This window comes from Lytechinus pictus, chromosome 11 (genome assembly GCF_037042905.1).
Source record: "Lytechinus pictus isolate F3 Inbred chromosome 11, Lp3.0, whole genome shotgun sequence".
Taxonomy (NCBI): domain Eukaryota; kingdom Metazoa; phylum Echinodermata; class Echinoidea; order Temnopleuroida; family Toxopneustidae; genus Lytechinus; species Lytechinus pictus.
In genome coordinates, this window is record NC_087255.1 from 5,345,566 (window position 1) to 5,360,880 (window position 15,315).

At 36.1% G+C, this 15,315-nt stretch overlaps 2 protein-coding genes across 3 annotated transcripts in view; both read left to right on the top strand.

The window, feature by feature from the left end:
* The window catches only part of LOC129270739 (small glutamine-rich tetratricopeptide repeat-containing protein alpha-like), a 28,583-nt gene extending 19,923 nt beyond the window's left edge, over nt 1–8,660 (top strand). Inside the window, exons 11-12 of one of the 2 annotated variants that reach the window (XM_064106478.1) lie at nt 1,150–1,368; nt 3,333–8,660. In XM_064106478.1, the coding sequence (XP_063962548.1) occupies nt 1,150–1,315 (166 nt within the window). In that variant the 3' untranslated portion in view covers nt 1,316–1,368; nt 3,333–8,660. The remainder of the gene's footprint in view (nt 1–1,149; nt 1,369–3,332) is intronic. The other variant, XM_064106479.1, reaches the window with a different exon arrangement.
* Nucleotides 8,661–9,400: 740 nt separating this feature from the next.
* LOC135155936 (uncharacterized) lies at nt 9,401–14,113 on the top strand. Its single transcript, XM_064106476.1, has one exon. The coding sequence runs from the start codon at nt 10,478–10,480 to the stop codon at nt 12,884–12,886; it is 2,409 nt and encodes an 802-aa protein (XP_063962546.1). The 5' UTR covers nt 9,401–10,477; the 3' UTR covers nt 12,887–14,113.
* The last annotated feature ends 1,202 nt before the right edge of the window (nt 14,114–15,315 follow it).

The following is a 15,315-nucleotide window of genomic DNA, read 5'->3' on the forward strand; positions in this document are numbered from 1 at the left end:
GTAAGTATCTATATACAGTTGTGCTCAAAAGTATTTATACCCCATCATTATTATTTCTTTGGGGGAGGGGTTCATATTTCTGATTCATTTATTTCTAAATACATTCATATAGCAGAGCTGCCAACCAGTACATTTTGGCGTATTTAGTACGTTTTTGCAACCAAAATATGACAGTACGTTTTTTCTTTAAAAAATATGATTTTGTAAAAAAAAAAAAAAATTCTTTAATCGTTATTTATTGAGAAAAATCATCCCTATATGTCTCTATTTCATAAAACTTTCACAAATATGGTTATTGGATCAATGTTATTTCAGGTAACTTGTTTTAATCATTTTGTTAAAACCAGGGTGAGATATGTTATTTTTTTTCATCTGCAAGAGCACAGCACATTTTAGCTGGCATGCAGCTCGAGTGCCGCGATGAGCGCGCGCCACGCATTTTATTATGAAATACATTTTTTTTGGGGGGGGGAATACATTTTTTTTTATCACAGAGTACAGTTTTTCATTCCCAGTGGTTGGTAGGTCTGATATAAAGGTTACCAAAGACTTTCACAACTTTGGCATATGCTTTTCAGATGAAATTCCTGTCATTTCCGTTTTATTCCACAACATGCAAAAAAGGGCATGTTCAGAAGTTCTCATACCCCTGTGATAAATCCAAGTTCATAATCGATGGAATAGCCTTTATTTTACAATGCCGGATTCCAGACACCTACTGTAGCTTTGTATTAGGTTCCTGCATATTTCAATTTGAGATTTTGCACCACCCCTTCCTTTGCAATTTTCTCTGGATCCTTAAAGTTGGTTGGTTTTCTTGCATTAACCTTTACCTTAAAAGTTTCCTCCTCAAACTTTAAATAGAGTTCAGGTAAGGGCTTTGGCTTGTCCACTCCAAAACAATGATTGTGCTGTCCCAAAACCTTTTCTTTACTTTCTTGGCAGTGTGTTCTATCTTGTTGAAAGATCTATGCCCCAAACAACCTAGAGGAAAAAAATACAATGAAATACCACAATGTGCAGACAATAGACCAAGTATTATCCTCGTCTAACCAACCGAGGGCCGAAATGTAGGATGCTAGGTGCATAGCACAATTCTCAGACAATGGACCAATTGCATGTATCTCCCTTTTAATAACTCACCAACAGAGGGCAGCAGTTGGCATCTCAACTCCAGCAGTCCAACCCCGAGCTGGTAGAACAGGTGCGACAGATGAGGAACAGAGGGGCGGATCCGAACAGTACGAATAATAATCAAGAAGGAACAGATAGTAACAACCCAAACCAACCTCCTCCACCACCGTCGTCATCATAGTGGGACTCGGTTGTAGATCAGAAGTATTGTTATGAAGAATTCCACCTGTAATAGTGAGTATTAGATGGATGGATGTAATAATGGATGAATGGATCAATTGATGAATAGACAGATAGAGATAGATAGATAGATAGAAAGTTAGATAGAAAGATAGATAGATATATAGATAGATAGATAGATAGATAGATAGATAGATAGATAGATAGATAGATAGATAGATAGATAGATAGATAGAAAGATAGATAGATAGATAGATAGATAGATAGATAGATAGATAGATAGATAGATAGATAGAAAGATAGATAGATAGATAGATAGATAGATAGATAGATAGATAGATAGATAGATAGATAGAAAGATAGATAGATAGATAGATAGATAGATAGATAGATAGAAAGTTAGATAGATAGAAAGTTAGATAGATAGATAGATAGATAGAAAGATAGATAGATAGAAAGTTAGATAGATAGATAGAAAGATAGATAGAAATTTAGATAGATAGATAGAAAGATAGATAGGTATATAGATAGATAGATAGATAGATAGATAGAAAGTTAGATAGATAGAAATTTAGGTAGATAGATAGATAGAAAGATAGATAGATAGAAAGTTAGATAGATAGACAGTTAGATATATAGACAGTTAGATATATAGATAGATAGATAGATAGATAGATAGATAGATAGATAGATAGATAGAAAGTTAGATAGATAGAAAGTTAGAAAGTTAGATAGAAAGATAGAGATATGTAGATAGAAAGTTAGATAGATAGATAGATATATAGATATATAGATAGATAGATAGATAGATAGATAGAAAGTTAGATAGAAAGATAGATAGATATATAGATAGATAGATAGAAAGTTAGATAGATAGATAGAAAGTTAGATAGATAGATAGATAGAAAGATAGATAGATAGATAGATAGATAGATAGATAGATAGATAGATAGATAGATAGATAGAAAGATAGAAAGTTAGATAGATAGATAGACAGTTAGATATATAGACAGTTAGATATATAGATAGATAAAAAGTTAGATAGTTAGATAGATATATAGAAAGTTAGATATATAGATAGATAGAAAAAAATACTGAAAATGCCAACACATATACTTCCATGCATAGTAGTAAAAAACTTGTCCTCTTGATGTTAATTTCAATATATGTTTGAACGTAAGACTAGACCAGTTACATGGGTGCAGACTTTGCATGTAACTCATCATCACAGTAACTTTGCCATTATACAATTATAGTGGTTCTTCATGGCAAAATGAAATTTGGCTGTGATGTGTATGGCATGTTGCTCAACAGTCGATCAAGGTCCAGGGCCCCTTCTTACAAAGAGTTACAATTGATTAGGGCCCCGTCTTACAAAGATTTGCAATTGATCCAAGCGATCGCAACTATGGACGGCCAGCAATGTCAACATCTATTATGCATGATTGTTCAAAATATTTTCTAGCTATGATGTATATTCATGCATTCATCGTTGTCTTGAAAATACACTGTGCTTCTCTTTGTTTACAAAGGACATTGTGCACATTTCCTGTAGAAAAAATTATGACACTGATGGATTTCCATAGAGTTATGATTGATTCGATCAATCGTAACTCTTTGTAAGACGAGGCCCTGACCAACCCCAATTATATTGAAATCCAACAACGTCATAATGTTTCTACACTAAATTTGCACAATGTCCTTTGTAAACAAAGAGAAGCATACAGTATGTTCAAGAAAACAATGAATGTATGAATATATAACATATCTAGAACACATTTTGAACAAGCATGCATTTTATATGTTGATGTTGCTGGCTTTCCATAGTGGTGACTGATCGGATAAATTGTAACTCTTTGTAAGACGGGGCCCAGTCTTTCATGCAGAATGCCTATAATAGCCAGGTGACCATTATCCAGTAAGTTTTATGCTATGGGCCTGGTTTTTTTTTGTCAGTGTGAGTCTTAATGTGAATCTCATGGAAGTGGCTTGTGTGTTGGTTGTTTCTTTCTTTGTAGATGGCTGCCAAAACCCTAAGTGACCAAGGAATACTCCTCCATTCTTGATTACTGTTGCCTGACATTTCACCAAATCATACAGCTCATCTTGTAGTACAGTTCAGATGGCTTATAATCTCTTGGTCTCCAAGCAGTTGGTCTACTTCACAGATAGTCTGATACCACGTGGGCTAAACCCATTTGGTCTACTCTCAATATGGTCTAATTGCTATTTGGTCTAACTGCTATTTGGTCTAAACTGCCATTGGTCTTATACTGACTTAGTCTAATTATCATTTAGTCTAATGCCCAGGTGGTCTAATCTCCACTCCGTCAACTTATTTTTTACTCTGTCAGATGAAATATTGGTTCATATACCGTTCAGGGGCCGTCTTACAAAGAGTTGCGATTGATCCGATCAACCACAACTATGGACGGCCAGCAACGTCAACATCTGAAATGCATATTTGTTCAAAATATTTTCTAGATATGATGTCCATTCATAAATCCATCGTTCTCTTGAAGATTCAGTGTGATTCCCTTTGTTTACTAAGGAGATTGAGCAAATTTCCTGGAGAAAACATTATGGTATGGATGGACTTTCATACAGTTGAGATTGATTGGATCAATTAGACCAAGTGGATGCCAGCTTTGATGGGTTTAGCTTAACTAGAAATGAGACATAATGATGAATGGGCTAAATGGCAATGAGACCAAATGGTTAGTAGATGAACTTGTTATAGACAAAGTAGGAATAGCCTAAGTGGGATGAGACCAAATAGAAAATACACAAAACGGGTGTACACCAGTTTGCAATTAACCATCCGTACAGCTCATCGATTAGTCCTCTGAATGTTTCTGTTTGCCTTTTCACTTCTCTTGTTGAGCTGATCGAATCATGAAATATTATCGAAACACAGGGAACGGTGGAAGATTATTGCCATTGACAGTCATGATATTGAACATTTTTATGTACAGATTGCTTATTTAATTCTTTTTATACATGTTTGACTTGGGGCCCCATAACACGGAAGGTTAGCGGAATGGCCTATCAAGTTTATCGTTACATGCGCGTTTTACTCAGAAGACTGACTGGGAACCAATTAGAATGGTTCTTTCAAGTTAGCGATTAAGCACTAATCTTTGTATCATGGGGTCCTAGGGCCCGTCTTACAAAGAGTTGCGATTGATCCGATCGACCACAACTATGGATGGCCAGCAGCGTCAACATCTAAAATGCACATTTGTTCAAAATATTTTCTAGATATGGTGTCTATTCATACATTCATCATTCTCTTGAAGACTCGGAATGGTTCTCTTCGTTTTCAAAGGACATTGTGCAAATTTTCTAAAGAAAAAACTATGACATTGATGGATTTCAATATACTTGAGATTGATCGTATCAATTGCAACTCTTTGTTAGACAGCGACCTAGTCTCAATATGTGAGTCAGTCTCTGTTTGTCAGTTGGTTTCCAGCATATTTATGTATATTTTACCGAATTGTATTGTTATTGCACAATGTGGCCCTATTACAGCATATGGCTAATTCAAATTAGTGTTATTAGCATTTTCATTTGTAACCAGTGGTGGTTTCACAATGAGTTGAGTGTAACTTTAAGTCATGCACAAGTGCTAATGTGTGCACACTGTAAATTATCACACTTAACCCTATCCAGGCCGAGGCCTCAACGATTCGCGCAATATTTTTGCCGCGCGAATTTTTTGACCGCGCTGCTCGCTGACTTTTTACTTTCAAGTCTTGCGCAACTTTTGAGACCAGTTTTGCGTCACCCGGGTACGCGGTTCCAAAATTACGCAACATTATGTAAGTGCATGTCAGACCAAAAAATTGCTCAAAAACGTGATTTCGTGTACAAAGTCAATGCAAATTGTGTTTTCAACCAAAAATCATAAATGTATGATTATTTTTAGTTTTGCTGGTCCAAATGTATTTATTTTATGCAGTTTATGATCTCAGAAGAGTCCCCAACAAATTTCATTGGAAAAACAAAAGGTCAAAAAAACAAAGAAATACATAAGAAATTGCAAAAAACGATATAATACAATTGATCTGATATTGCAATTTTTTCATTTACACTTGCTAAGAACACCACAAAGAGTTTCCAAAGCAAACATTAGAACATTTGGAGCTTTATTAAGGGAGTTAGAGGGAAAAGTATGATTTCGCATACTAATTACGCATAATCACTTAGTAGCAATTTGCATGAAATAAATTACTATACAATTTTGTAGATTATGTCCCAGACAACCTGCGTGCCAATCTTTGGCGCGATCGCGTGGCCAACGGCCGAGATCTCAATTTATATGAACATATGAACTCCCAAAAGACCCCGGCCTAGATAGGGTTAAAGGGGAAGTTCACCCTGAAGAAATTTTTGTGGTAAAAATTGCAGAAAAAATTATTTTAAATATTGGTGACGGTTTGAGGAAAATCTGTTTAAGATCAAGAAAGTTATTAGAATTTCAAGTTTTGGATTTGTGACCTTTAATGAGCAGGTGCCCATATGTTATATAATATAAAATGCATGAATTTCATTTTTGTAATGGTTCCTGATTACTTATTTATGTTTTCTATTCATGATCGGGTGTGAAATGATTTGTCTATTGATTTACAAAAGGTACAGTAAAAACCATTCTCAATTTTCTGAGAAAATGACATTTCATTGATTTTTTACCATTCGCTATGTAGGAATGCTGCTCGCATATGACATCACAAATCAAATAATTAGAATTCTAATAACTTTTAACTCGGATGGATTCTTTTCAAACCTTCGGCAACATTTTTTATTATTTTTTCTGCTATTTCTTACAATAAACTTTTTGTCAGGGTGAACTTCCCCTTTAAGTTTATACTACGTACAACAAAGGCCAGATAAGTTTTTTTTCTTTTTTGCATATTAATATCAAATACTTGTGAAACACCCCCCTCGTATGCTCTTCTCAAAACCAATTATAATTTGTGCAATCACTTATTTATCTCAATTCTCTGAATCTCCCAATTATAAGTGTTGCAATTGATTGCAACTTATTATCTCAAGTCTCTGAATCCCCCAATTATAAGTGTTGCAATCGATTGCTACTTATTATCTCAATTCTCTGAATCCCCCAATTATAAGTGTTGCAATCGATTGCAACTTATTATCTCAATTCTCTGAATCCCCCAATTATAAGTGTTGCAATCGATTGCAACTTATTATCTCAATTCTCTGAATCCCCCAATTATAAGTGTTGCAATCGATTACAACTTATTATCTCAATTCTCTGCATCCCCCAATTATAAGTGTTGCAATCGATTGCAACTTATTATCTCAATTCTCTGAATCCCCCAGTTATAAGTGTTGCAATCGATTGCAACTTATTATCTCAATTCTCTGAATCCCCCAATTATAAGTGTTGCAATCGATTGCAACTTATTATCTCAATTCTCTGAATCCCCCAATTATAAGTGTTGCAATCGATTGCAACTTATTATCTCAATTCTCTGAATCCCCCAATTATAAGTATTGAAATCGATTGCAACTTATCTCAATTCTCTGTATCTCCCAATTATAAGTGTTGTAATCGATTGTAACTTATCTCAATTCTCCGAATCCCCCAATTATAAATGTTGCAATCGATTGCAACTTATTATCTCAATTCTCTGATTCCCCCAATTATAAGTGTTGCAATCGATTGCAACTTATTATCTCAATTCTCTGAATCCCCCAGTTATAAATGTTGCAATCGATCGCAACTTATTATCTCAATTCTCTGAATCCCCCAATTATAAGTGTTGTAATCGATTGTAACTTATCTCAATTCTCCGAATCCCCCAATTATAAATGTTGCAATCGATTGCAACTTATTATCTCAATTCTCTGATTCCCCCAATTATAAGTGTTGCAATCGATTGCAACTTATTATCTCAATTCTCTGAATCCCCCAATTATAAGTGTTGCAATCGATTGCAACTTATTATCTCAATTCTCTGATTCCCCCAATTATAAATGTTGCAATCGATTGCAACTTATTATCTCAATTCTCTGATTCCCCCAATTATAAGTGTTGCAATCGATTGCAACTTATTATCTCAATTCTCTGAATCCCCCAATTATAAGTATTGAAATCGATTGCAACTTATCTCAATTCTCTGTATCTCCCAATTATAAGTGTTGTAATCGATTGTAACTTATCTCAATTCTCTGTATCTCCCAATTATAAATGTTGCAATCGATTGCAACTTATTATCTCAATTCTCTGATTCCCCCAATTATAAGTGTTGCAATCGATTGCAACTTATTATCTCAATTCTCTGAATCCCCCAATTATAAGTATTGAAATCGATTGCAACTTATCTCAATTCTCTGTATCTCCCAATTATAAGTGTTGCAATCGATTGCAACTTATTATCTCAATTCTCTGATTCCCCCAATTATAAGTGTTGCAATCGATTGCAAATTTATAATAGATTTTGGTCCATTGCTAGCAATAAAAGTTTGAAGTGTTGCAAGAAACCTCCAATTGATCGCAAGACAACTTTAGGACCCTAAATAAATTGAATGTCACGCATATTTCATTGCAATATCGCATATGAATTGATTTGCTTTAGTTTAAATTGATCTATCACTTGTAAATTTGCATCTGAAATTTGAAATTAATTGCAAATATTTTCTTGGAACACCCCCTTATAGAAAAAATCCTTCTTTTAATCAAGCATATTTGTAAGTCTATGACAGACCATGTACAAAAATTACAATTAAATGTACATTTAAACGTTGTTCTCTATGTTAAACCACTGAAGTTTAATTTGATTTTAATTCTTGACTAGCCAGCATGTAGCTCGGTAGTTCTCAATAAGTTTTTTCTTGGAGTCCCACATTTGTTATGGGACGCTTGTACTGTGGTACTCCCCAAAACACATAGCGAGTAAAGCGTCACGATGTGGGGTACCAATGGGCAGGCTTAAGGATCTCCGGCGGGTCTCTGCCCCCCCCCCCCCCCCCCACCGCGCCTAATATGAGGCCTTTCAATTGTATACAACATAAATACAAATTCACCACATAGATTATGAAAAAAATTATTTTCATCACAGCTTGCATGCGCCACTGTGTGGCGTCTGATGCGCCACAAGTGGTGCATGCACCGACAATGAAGAACCCCTGGTGGTAGACTTATAAATTGAAAATATGTCATACCTTGTATATATAGTCATGGTTGCCACTTCAAGGAATATGCGACTGCTTTAATGTTGCAGTTCTCTCTCATAAAAAAGTAGTTTATGGAGGGGAAGGGGCACCTGAAAGCTCCTAAACAGTCTGCTATGAAATAAAGTATGTATTTCCTCAAGAAAAAAGTAATTGTTTTGACCGTCTATCATTTGATTGAAATATTCTATGTGCTTCAGAAATGGATATGTTGAGATAAAAGTTTGGATAAAAGCAAAATGAGTAAAAATGAGAAAAAATATTGGTAAAGGTTTGATAAAAAATCAGCAATGAATGAGAGAAGTAAGGTTTTTTTTTTTTTTCATTTTTAATTGTGGTGACTAAAAATATGTTTGAAATAGAAATGTGTATAAAATGATGTGTCAAATTATGTGTCGGATGATATATTGAGTGTAAAGTGGGCTTGACCTTTGAAATGTGTAAACTGTCATTCATTATTTGACTTGTTTTCTTCTGGAACTCAATAGCACCTGTGCATGAAGCATATAAGCAATGGAGAGTCTAGACGTCAAATTTTTAAAGGGATACTCCAGGCTGAAGTTATTCATATCTAAACAAATAGAGTAATATTCACAAAGCAAAATGCTGAAAATTTCATAAAAATCTGATAACAAATAACGAAGTTATTGAATTTAAAGATTTGTTTATTCTGGTGAAACAGTTCTAGGCATGTCTTCATGAATATTCATTAGGTGGGCCGATGAAGACATGAAGTCACATCCCCACTTTCCTGTTTCTTATGTTATTACATGAAATCATAATTGTGAAAACGATGTGTCTCCATTATGATGAAATAAGTTGCAGCAATAAATAACTAATGCACTAAATCAGTTGTCGATCCAATTTTTTTAGTTCTGGTAAAAAATGTTTAATACCTAATTTCATATAATAAAATACAAAGGAACAAGTGGGGATATGACATCATCAGCCCACCTAATGAATATTCATGAAGACATGCCTAAAACTGTTTCACCGGAATAATGCAAACCTTTAAATTCAATAACTTCGTAATTTATCATCCGATTTTCATGAAATTTTCTGCATTTTTCTTTGTAAATTTTACTATTTTTATTGAGATATAAATATCTTCAGCTCGGAGCATCCCTTTAATGCTAATTACGGAAAAATGAGGTTTCTAAAGATGGTATATAATGGACACTCGCTGTATGGATGTAAGAGAAGATCATTGCACTATCCAGGAAACGAGGACATAAATGACAGGAAGTCCAAAGTCCAGATCGTGGAATTCCCAAAGCATTCAGTTTTGAAAGAGAATGGCATTTCTCATGCAATTAGTTTGGATCTCATAATTTCTATTTTGGTTTTTTTTTTCCCCCAAGATTCCTAGATTTTTTTATTGAGAGATTTAGATGAAAGCCAATATCCGCTGATTGATTGAGGACCATCTTAAAATATATCGACGGTCAAGAAGTAAAAAGGCAGCAACAGGATCCTGACCGGATAAAACCCAAATCGAAGCTAAAGGAGCAATTTGAGTTAGCACACGCGAGTGGTTGTAAGCTTCTGTCGACCGTGATTTTATAAAGTATCTGTCAATGCCAGTGTATCTAATATTTGAAGATTCCATCCCATAACATTAATGATACTGTTGGCTGCTATCCCAATGTTTTTTTTACTTGGAATCCAAAACTGGAACTCTAAAAATGGAAAGCACATCGCCTATTCACCTTCCTGTCATATTGGTGATATTGACTGATGTCACGAGTTGTTTCGAAAATTCAATGTTGGAAACGTGCCATAAAATGGCAACTGCCTTCCATTCACCCATCTCATCTGAATGAAATGCCTCTTCTAAATAGTCACGCATCCACCAAGATTTCATACGCTGCAGTCTTACAGAATGGAAAATAGGTTACTGGTTAATTCGAAAAAGAGACCTTGACCACTAGACGAGAAAATTCTATTTGAATCCATAAAGATGGCAGAAACAAATGGAGCATCACCACAAACACCACAAGGTGAAAGTGATTGCGTTCCCCGACTAAGTACTGCAATTGCGGATAACCACGACCTGCATGATGATGATGATATCAGTGATTATGGACTAAAAAGATTGTTTGAATTCTCCATACCAGTGTGTACCACATTTTCTGACATGTCGGGGGATGATTCTGGACAGTCGTGTGCTACAGATGGATCCTACTGTATGAATCGCGAAGACCTAGAGGGGATATCCCTGTTTGAATCCAGAGAGACGGTAGAAGCATCACAACAGCCGCAATGTAGAATATGCCTTGACAAACTTAAGGATGGCAGACGTCTAGCGTGCGACCATTGCTTCTGTCGAACCTGTCTGGAAGATCACCAGAAGTCCAACTGCCCCGAAGGCAATGTAACCTGTCCTTTGTGCCGTCGGGACACCGACTTAGAAGAAGGACAGGTGGAGGGTTTACCAGCTGTACATGACAGTTTGTGCATTACCCAACTAACTACCGCCATCGAAGATCATCATGACCTCGACAAAGACAATGCCAGTGATTATGGATTGGAAAGACTGTTTGAATACTCCATACCAGTTTGCACCATGTGTCCTGATGCAGATGATGCAGGGGATGCGTCCGGAGAGTCCTGTGCCATGGCCGTCTCCTATTGCAGAGACTGCGAAGAATATATGTGTGATTTGTGCCTGTCGGGCCACAAGAGAATGAGCAAACTTTTCATGGGACATACACTTGTGTCAGTTCAGGATGCACGAAGTGGCAGTTCTCCGATTGGAGCTGAGAGATGTAATGTACACAAGATGGAGACGATAAATTTCTATTGCGGAAAGTGTGATGTGTTTGTCTGTCAGAAGTGTGTCGTTGCTGAGCATGATATTCGCAATATCCTCAAAGGAGATGATATCAGGTTAGAAAGAAGACAAAACATTGATGCTCTTACGGTGCAAGTAAACAAAAAGAGAGCAGACATGCAGAGATACATCAAGAACATTGAAGGAAAGAGGCGAGTCATTAAGCAGGTACTCAGTAAGGTATTGGAAGAAATAACAGAGGCTTATGAAGCTGTTGTGCGATGTCTGGAAGAACGAAAGACAATGCTAGTGGAGGGTGTACGTCGAGTGGAGCATGAATGTGATGACGAAATAAATGATATGAGGGACAATGTGAGATGTAGAATAGTAAATCTATCCAGGTCCTGCAAAATATTAGAACAGGGAAGACATGGATGCCTGGAAGCCGATGCATTGCAAGCACACATTTGTCTTTGTGAGGAAATAAAGACCAAACTAAATGTGAACTGTGAAACAAACCGAACCGAGGGGACTCTGGACAGGCTGCAGCGCAATGCAAATGCTGTCAAGTTTACCAGGGTGAATAATCGAATTGTTTTCGGCCACTTACAAACAAGTGCAGCTGAAGCCGAACAGCCATTGCAGATCAACAAGTTAGTTTCTTTAGCTTTACTGGACGATGGTGATGAAAAAGATAATCACAGAGAAAGTAACCCTCTGCACGTGTCGAACGACAATGATCATTGCGCTGATGCATGCAACACCCTGGTTAGTTTTATGAATGACATTCCAGTTACCAAAATTACTAAACCCCCGCCGTTTTGGCTTAAGAGACATTGGACAATGATCAAGCTTATCAAGTGCCCCTACTCGGCTCCAACCTGTTTGGCAACTCGATCACCAGAATCTGTAGTTGTTGGATACTGGGACGATCCAGCAACGGAAATGTTTCTAGGTGATCAAGGGCATACAGACTTTCTACCAAGGTACAGTGCCAGGTCAGCGTGTATTTCTTTTCTGCAGAACATCGGCACCGTGATGCTGTACAGGGATAGTCGTATAGTAGTGTACAACCCTGACGGAATTATCACTGATGTCAGGTTTTTGACTATCGGTACCCCATGGTGTCTTGATACCGATGAAAACAACATCTACATCCTTACAAGGTCAGGCAACATCAGTGCCTACCCTTTCTATGGAGGACGTCCACTCCGTACCTTCAACACAGGACTGTCCCCATTTGATATCCACATCGGATGTCAATGCTGTGTTGTCCGATCTGAGACCAAAGTTGTTGTCTTGTCATTACACGACGGTTCAATCATCTGGAAACTGGAGACGGATGACCATCAAGAACGCCGAGTGGCAGTAGACAAAGAAAGTGATATTCTTTATGTCGCAAGTTCACAGCAAGAACTCGATGGTTTATCCGTGTGCCTTCGGAGCTTCAACCTATGCGACGGTTCACCCAGAGACTCCTTTGTGCTTCATGTGGCATCGGGGAATCTGGTAGGCCTCAGTGTGATGTCACCTGTCACACTCGCTCTCTGCACTACCAGCGCTATTTATATCTTCAAGAAAGATTGTCAGCACTAGTTATTACAAAATGTATTAGTTTTCAATGTACAAACAGTTTAACCGATGTAAAGAATTGCATATTAAGTGCATTAACATGTTTCTCATCGAATGATTGGCTTATTAGGCTATTTCTTACAATAACCTCAGAAGCAGTCAACATGGCAGACGGAGATCAGGGTTCAGTGACAAATATTTTGAATAATTTTTTAGACATCGAATTAGAAATTATTTACTTTTTTTAAACGAAAATCCAATCTTGCCATTAATATTCATGGAATGAAATGATGATTCACCCTTCTTTCTTCCTTTTCTTCATCTTTTTTTTATTGGTTGTGGAGCTTTTTCCGGGGGAGGGTTTATAGTAACCCCAAGCCCATTTGAAAAGAGTAATGGACTTTCACTCGTGATTTAGCAGTAACTTTTGAGTTGCCATGGCGATATAATTTCATCAGCCTGCTACATTCCCTCGAAGACGGCTCAAAGAGCGATCCAAGAGGGGCGGATCTACGACTACAAGGGAAGGGGCGGGTGAAAACTGCCGTTTGCCCTTTAGGCCTATATATATATATTTTTTTTTTTTTTAAGGATGGAGGAAAGGCGAAAATTTAAGAAAAAATAAATGATATCGGATTATTGGTCCACTATTGGCAGCACATAAAGCTACTTTGGTGTATAATGATGTTGACGTTTGGCATTGTAAAGCACCGGTAGTATGTAGTATGCCCTGATAATTCCAATACCTCTATGATATAATTATAGATATAGATCAATGCATGGTACATTATTGGTTAGACATTATAAAATCCTTTTTTCACCTTCTTCCATGCAGTAAAGGGAGAAGGAGAAGAAAGAGAGAGAGGGGAATAGAGGGAAGAGAGAAAGAAGAAAATGGAGAGAGTGGGGGAGGTGTGACGTGTGAGTCTTTGTCGGTTGATGAGATCGCTTGGACGAGGATGTGTTGAAATTAAAAAGTTGATATCTCAAATTGCAAACTTGTCAAAAATAATTTATTAACGTTGATACTTATTATTAAATACTTTCCCCAAATATTTTTCTTATTATCTTGATATTAATGATTGTAAATCATAAAATGAATAAAAATGATTTGATGGATTGAAATGATCTATTGACTCGGAAAAGAACATATATATATATATATATAGCATCTTGAACCTTCGTCCGGATTCAGAACTGGTGTTTCATTGTAATCTGGTCTATAGTTGTGATTGAACTATGGATAGCCCCCCCCCCAAAAAAAAAAAAAATAATAATAATAATAATAATAATAATGCCCAATTCATTCTCCACTGCTAAAACACAAAGAAAGAATACAGCACTGAGAAATCAGAAATGTACAAAGTAAACGAAATTTTGACGTCTTCAGTGTCCATAATTTTAGCACTGAGTTTGACTATGGTCTGAGCCGGGCATTTAAAAAGTTGAGTTGAAAATCACAATCTTAGGATGAATTTCTCTGTATCAAAATCGCAGCCTTAATACCGTGTCCGTCAAAGTGAGGAGTGACTTTGGAACAACACTAGAAAGACATGCATAAATTATTGTTAAAAAAAAAAAAGAGAGAAGATAAAAAATGCAATTCTGGTCTCCAAATGTGTGGATGGTATAGCGCTTCGTATCCAAATAGAGCATAAAAAGCGGTGGTGAATTGATAACTGGTCTACACTCACTTCGTCTTCAACCCGTTCGTCCACTAACAATTTGGTCTAATTATCATTTAGCCCATTCATAATTTCTAGTTAGGATATACCCATTCCGTCTAACATACCACTTTGTCTAACACTACTTAATATGCTTATCATTACTCATTAAAAACGCTGTTCATTTTTCATGAACCTTACAGAAGTTTTTAATGGTTTAAATAACTGTTTAAAATCTTAAAAAAAACAAAGTTGAATTTTTAATATTTGATTCTCATAAATCAAGCACGGTAACAACTCCTGTAAGGTTCATGTAGTAAACAATGTTTTATAAAAAGTTAAAAAGCGTTTCTTACTGTGTCGAATATATCATTTAATATATCATTATTATTTTTATTGCTGTTATCATTGTCATTATTTGAATTACTTTCTCTAACGTTTGTCGACGCTTATTCGCTTTATTTTCATATTTATGTACTTATTTTAAACTCGTCTCCGTCCGTCTCCATTATTGTATATAGTTTTGTTAATCAGTATTTAAACTAAGTTTAGGGACTTGCCTTTTATACAAGCTTTGCTTTTCTTGGCAAGTCAGTTAATTTATTTTCAATATTTGTTACGAAATGTCATTGAACTGTCTGTATTATTTTGAATATGTACTCTAACTTCGATTATACTTTATTTTGTTGAACGGAAATAAAATCTCAATCTAAATCTAAATCTAGAATATAATAAGACGGTATTAAATCTAATGAGGTGTAGCACTGGCGTAAATCCGTGTTGATGGGT

Bases quoted from the DNA above. Each gene is read 5' to 3' on its own strand.
- LOC135155936 (XM_064106476.1), top strand. From the start codon at position 10,478: ATGGCAGAAACAAATGGAGCATCACCACAAACACCACAAGGTGAAAGT.